The sequence below is a fragment of the Dendroctonus ponderosae genome, unplaced genomic scaffold, assembly GCF_020466585.1.
Source record: "Dendroctonus ponderosae isolate FM_Combo_2020 unplaced genomic scaffold, Dpon_F_20191213v2 Dpon_F_20191213_9, whole genome shotgun sequence".
NCBI classification, from domain to species: Eukaryota; Metazoa; Arthropoda; class Insecta; order Coleoptera; family Curculionidae; genus Dendroctonus; species Dendroctonus ponderosae.
In genome coordinates this window covers 3,320,116-3,326,494 of record NW_026019116.1, presented here as the reverse complement: position 1 = coordinate 3,326,494, position 6,379 = coordinate 3,320,116, and the positions used below count along the sequence as shown (strand labels likewise).

Sequence of the window (6,379 nt, the reverse complement as noted above, 5' to 3'; positions counted from 1 at the left end):
CCTGGCTTTGAAATCGTTTAACAAATTTGCAGTTCATATTCAGTTTTTTCGCCAACTCTAATAAAAAAGCCATCATATGGCCCTGCAAACGGCTTCCAATGGAATGTAATAAACCGCAGAGGCACGTATTGAGCTCCATTCAATGGCGAGGAGGAATTTAATCCGCGAAATAAATTCTACTTCATTAAATTCTTCAGGTTATTAGATGAAGCCGTGAACAGAGCCAGCCTGTAATCGCCAACTTATTCACTCATTTAAACAAATAAAATTTGTTCTCATTTAGGTCGCTTTGAAGAATGGCTGCAACATTAACCTTAGGAACCAGTTTTTCCATATGTTGACTTCAGTCCTTGATAAAATAAGAATTTTATGATGAAAAATAAAAAAAATGTGTTTAACCAAAGCTAACAAAAGTGTGGATCTATTCATTTATTCATATCTTTTATGTAACTAAATGTGTCGATTTATAAAAATAAAAACTGTCTACGACGTTAGTTTGACTAATCCGCCGAACACCTTGAGTCATCGGGAACATGCGCCCTATCTGGAACCTAAGAGGCTCTTCGGTATAAATCTGATTTTCCTCCAGATTCCCCTTTAGAGCTCAACCGATTCGTTCCAGTTAAAATAACGGTGACCGAAAACTTTTTACTATTTTCAATAAATAATGTAAGCGCTATGTGGTCAATGCGCCCAAGTAAGTTCTTCTTTGTGCTGATTAGTGCTTTCAGTTTAGGACAATTCGCCACATGCTCTAAATGTAAGTAGAGGCATGTGTTTAAGGCGCCGTTACTCATTTTCCAAATGCAGATGACAACCAGATTTTCAATATTTCCCTTAATGGAGACAGTTCCATTTCCCTGCACTGGATGATCGACTATCAGCAAAAAGTTCTGAGTTTCGAAATTCATCTACCCGATAAGTTTGGATGGTTTGCTTTCGGGTTTTCTGATCGAGGAGACAGCTTTCCTGCGGATTATTGTCTATTATGGGAAAGTTCTTCTTGGAAAAATAGTAAAAAATTTGACTTAAAGGTGAGCCCAGTACATGCACATGTATATATAATAATTTGCTTAACAGGTTTAAGTAAAATCGTCTCTCTCGAGACAAAATTGTATCAATTGGTTTCACACCTTTTGTCACATTTCCTTCATTAGTTAATTTAAGAATTTTTCAATTAGCGTTTTCAAAACGTGTTGTTTTTCGTTCGAAAACAAAAAGCTAATTCAAAAAATAAATAAGCTGGTTCCCAGAAATGTGTCATTATAAATCACCCTGCATTTTCAAGGATGTTTGGGCTAACGATGCAGGAGTTATAGAGCTGGACAGACACCAAGATTGCAACAATTTTCGCTTTAAAATTATTAGAAATGTTGTGAAATTTACCTTCAAGAGAAAATTTGATACTTGCGATAATCGAGATTACATAATTCAGGTAAGAAACAACTGCTTTAAAACAATACTAAATCATACATAAGGTGTTTTTACATTTATCGTTTTGCATATCTAGTTAACTTTTTACTCTTTGATACATTTAATATTACTTTATTGTTTTGTTTATTGTTTTAATGTTCATTCTGGTGTATCTGACTAAAACAGTACGTTGGAACCATTTCCTAATACTAAAATTTCATAATTTTTGAAAAATTGCATGTTTATAAGCGAACTTGGCATTTGTATTACAACTGTTGTATAGGAAATGTTTTATTGACTTCAAGAAACTGTTAAAAGTAATAAATAAGTTATTAAATAAGAAAAAGGAACGAAAAAGCGAATATAGAAAAGGCCCGATATATCTCAAAATTCCCATCGACATTTCTAATAGTAATAATAACAATAATGCGCGGTTTACTGTATATTTAATTTTGAAACAAAGTTAAGTAAAAAATGACAACAATAACTACAAGAAGAAATTGTAAAACTGTATACATTACTTGCGTTTTATGGTTTATCTGTTTGTTGCTTAAAATGTATTTTTTCTGGGATTGTTTTTCAACTTCTAATATTTATTTACTTTTCGCCACTATTTGGTTCGTGAAGTCAATTTTGTGCAACTCGTTCCCCTGTGTCGGTACGTTTGTCTTTTTTAGCTTCTAAAATCGCTCTCTTTCACATTTTTTAAGAAAATTTTTGACTATATTTTAATTAATTAGTCCATAAATTTGCTAGAGGAATGAAGGTAGAAAAATAAATTATATATTTTTTCTTGTTTGTTTTTATATTTAAAGTTAATTGAGAGAATTTAAAGCTAATCGAGCTTACTTGGCATTAAGAAATCCTCTGCTAAAACTACATTAATTATTTTGCTCTATTTAATGTCGAAGCAATAATTAGTGTAGGATTTGAAAACATGTGTTTAAGCTATTGGATGAAAGTGGTAAAATTCGATAAAATTGTAGTTATGATTTAACCAAAAATTTGAGCTTGTATTGCATTAGAGTCCATTTTCTACATTTTGCTTTATAATTTTAGTCTATTCAGTTTCTGAATTGTAGAAAAATTCCAGTGCTTTTGCAGCTTTTTAACAGTTTTTCTATTGGTTAAATTTTCTCTTAGGGACTAAAAACATTGTTTATGTAAAACCAAATAAAATTATCTAGTAGGATTTGATTTACTGGAATATAATTTCATCCTTTCCAAATTGACTGACCTATTTTGAATTATATTTAGTAGATGAAAGGCATGTCCTTTCGGGTAAAAGTAGTAGTCTTATTGTTGTTGGTAAATTTTCAATTAATTAACAGTTTCATTTGGGAAATATTGGAATTAAAAATTAGCTCTAAAAGAGTTTTGAAAATATCGTTTCCATATGCATTAAACAATTGTAGTTGGGAGCCTATTCTCGGTTGGAACCTTCTGTTCAAACAGTCTAATTCAACATTAGACATAATTTATTGAACAGAATCTAACAGAAAAACAAGTGCTTCATCAGAACTGTGAAAAACTGTTGAAACTGCTAATTTTCACGTGCAATTAATTTTATTCCATGACGGTGCAAACACCCAAAAAACGCACCAGTATTTAAATATTTTGATTTATTTCACTGGCTGCGTGCAATTGTTATTATATTCTTATCCTTCCTGGGATAAGACAAAAAATATAACAATAATCAGGAAAAAAGAAACAATATCACTACCATATGTTCCAGAAATCAATAAAAAAATATCAAAAATACTAAAACAACAGAACATTATAATTGCGGAAAAAACAAAAAACAACTTATCAACTGAATGTTTCCCAAAACTAAAACCAAAAACTGATTGTTTAGAATCTGATAATACATATATAGGACAAACTAAACAATATTTAAAAAAGAGAATGTACGAACATATATACAGTCTGAGAAATACTAGTGAAAATAAAACAGTATTAACACAACATGCACTCCAAATTTTCCATAATTTTGATTTTAACAACGCAAGATATATTAGTTAAGGAAACAAATGAACATAAAGGAAGAATCCAAGAAATGATACAAATAAAAAAAACATGCAAAAGCAGTAAATTTCAGATCAGATAACGGCAACCTTAGCAACATTTTCCACACCCTAATAAAGTCATAAGTATAGAACACCCAGTACACTAGTGAAAAATGTAACCTATTTCTGCTTATCTCAATACATGCATACTATTCTCGCAAATGTAGAAAATAATTCAAACAAATTTAACGTTCAAAACAGCAAATACCTAAAAGAACGTTAATTATTATAATACGTTAACCAATTATGAGGTAAGTTTTCCAAATGTTTTGCTCTCCCAAAAGGAAGATTTTTTGTGTTATTGTAGTTTGTGTAAATTTTAAGTCTGATGATGGCGCTGTTGTCTCGCCGAAACGTAATGAAATAAACGATATTCAAAATTTTTGCTTCGCACTTTGACTGAGACCCAGGAAGGATAATAATTTAATAGTATTTAAATATGTTCTATATGCTAAATATAAATACTTGGAAACTAGCATGGAAAATAATTATTTTCGAATATTGTTCAAATATTAATCCAGGATGGAACCACTCATATTGTATGGTCCAGAGGACTGGAACACATTGTCGCTCCCAATGGGCTCAACATCAGCACCACAATCCGCGAAAACTTCGGCATGATTCGAGTGAACTTACTGAAAAATCTAAAAGCCCATTCACAGCTACCTTCACACGTACAAGTTCTGGATCTGCTAACAGACAAAGTCCAGGTACCCAATGAGGAAACCACTTATTGGTGCAAAGTTTTCAAATTGCCTGAAAGCTTTAGGCGAAAACATCACATTTATCAAGTATGAAAGAAGCAAAAGACTCGGGTGGTCGATTAATCTGAATTTGCAGTACGAGGCCAACATTGAAAGCACCAGCCAAGGGTTGGTGCATCACATGGAAATTTTCCATTGCGAAACTAGTGCTATGGAGAAAATTCCTTTGTACAATGGAAACTGCTTTGGAGAAGATCGCCCAGAGAAAACGCAAGTTTGCAAAAGGGTCTTGGCTGCATGGGCTATGGGCGCACAACCATTCACTTATCCAGAGGTATTTATTTATCCATAAAGCCGCAATTTTTTGATGGTTTTTGTAGGAAGCAGCGCTTCCACTCGGAGGCAACAAGTTCAATCCTTACGTAATGCTGGAAATCCATTACAATAATCCTGAACTCAAGTCTGGTAGGTGATTAATTAAATTCCGTATCTTTTCAAGCAGTTACGTGGGTTTAGGTGTGATCGACAGCTCAGGAGTTCGCTTCTACGTCTCCGATAAGCTCAAAGAAATGGATGCAGGAGTAATCGAGCTCGGATTGGAGTACACTGATAAAATGGCAATTCCCCCCGGACAAGAATCGTTTTCCCTTACAGGGTATTGCATAAGTTCTTGCACGTCTGTTGTAGGTTCTTCTCTTGAATTCTTATCGCCCAATTGGGTTCTAAACGTGGTTTCGCAGGGTTTGCACAATGAAGGCATCACCGTTTTCGGTTCTCAACTTCACACCCATTTAACAGGCGTTCGGGTGCACACTCGCCACTTTGATGCTTATGGAAAGGAATTGCCGGAACTGGATAGAGACAACCATTACAGTACGCATTTCCARGAAATCAGGCGCTTGAAACGGCCTGTGAAAGTTTTACCAGTAAGTTGCGAAATAACGGAATATAAATGSTAGGAGAGTTGCTTTTCTCRGCAGATTCGTGAAACTCAAAARCACKTTTGGATCTAAGAAKATGAAAAGAGTATCTAWTGATCAAACCGTATGAGGCAAACATTGTTTTTTTCAATGAACGGTTCACATCAGCCTCCAKAAATTAGTGACATGTGTTCTWWKGAGAGCCTTTRWAYYGTKCTACTSCWYTYAAAATWWATAACAATGTGCTAMAYMWGTAAATTYAAKKWGTWMTTTTRAKTTTTARMMTTTGTCWWRTKYTAMTYCATTTAAAATTTWYAAMWWTKARYTWTTAAWATGTMATTTTAAWTTTTTKYTTATTAATTCAAAAAATKCTGAGCTCGTACTGTACAAAGTATCTGCTCATAGGAAACGCTTAAGACTTTAAACGTTAAAACGTTAAAAAACTATTTAAGTTTYACAAAAGCAAGCACCAGAACGAGACATGAATAAACTTTCAACRGTTTTGCKCAGCTGCTTCCTATCTTCGAAAATTTGACTRAACATTTCCCAAGTAATGGTTGAAGAAGAGTTACTATYTKTTCCCTTTAATCAAATGTATTGAMTATTTTTATAACTAATGAAAGCTGATGTTGCGAACTGAKGTTATGAAAGCAAAAATTAGCAGTTGATCAATTCTTCACTAAATTGTGCACTTCTGCAAAAAATCYTTTAGGCTTTGAGCTTGTTACCGTTATTCAAAATTCATTATGAATCAACCTTTTCCTTCAAATTAACCTCAAGCTTCTTGAATTTGTATCACCCTGTATAAACCAAGTTGTTGCCTGTTGCCTAATGCCCGGTTGCACCTCTAGTGCAGAAATGACGCCGTGCCAAAAAATGTCCAAAGCTTCCGAATTCCTTCCGAAAAAATCCATCGATGGACTTTCCTGAAATTGAGCCGACAATCACAGTCAAGCTTCGTTTAAACGCTGCTGAAGAGCGCACGTTGCCTTCTTGTCTGGTTATAAAGGAATAAGCTTTTGAAAACCCTAGTGCAGAAATGACGCGGTGCCAAAAAATATCCAAAGTTTCCGAATTCGTTCCGAAGAAATATATCGATGGTCTTTCCTGAAATTGAGCCGACAATCACAGTCAGGCTTCGTTTAAAGGCTGCTGAAGAGCGCAAGTTGACTTCTTGTCTGGTTATAAAGGAATGAGCTTTTGAAGACTCTAGTGCAGAAATGGCGCGTGGCCAAAAAATGTCCAAAGTTTTAGAATTCGTCCCGAAGAAATCCAT

General features: G+C 33.9%; 1 protein-coding gene across 1 annotated transcript in view; it reads left to right on the top strand.

Annotated features, from left to right (window-relative positions):
- The first annotated feature begins 285 nt into the window (after positions 1 to 285).
- LOC109541259 (tyramine beta-hydroxylase) overlaps positions 286 to 6,379 on the top strand; it is a 12,934-nt gene continuing 6,840 nt past the window's right edge. Inside the window, exons 1-8 of the mRNA XM_048669614.1 lie at positions 286 to 760; positions 811 to 1,034; positions 1,289 to 1,435; positions 4,001 to 4,270; positions 4,320 to 4,517; positions 4,564 to 4,648; positions 4,700 to 4,866; positions 4,924 to 5,109. Of these exons, the coding sequence (XP_048525571.1) occupies positions 679 to 760; positions 811 to 1,034; positions 1,289 to 1,435; positions 4,001 to 4,270; positions 4,320 to 4,517; positions 4,564 to 4,648; positions 4,700 to 4,866; positions 4,924 to 5,109 (1,359 nt within the window). The 5' untranslated portion in view covers positions 286 to 678. The remainder of the gene's footprint in view (positions 761 to 810; positions 1,035 to 1,288; positions 1,436 to 4,000; positions 4,271 to 4,319; positions 4,518 to 4,563; positions 4,649 to 4,699; positions 4,867 to 4,923; positions 5,110 to 6,379) is intronic.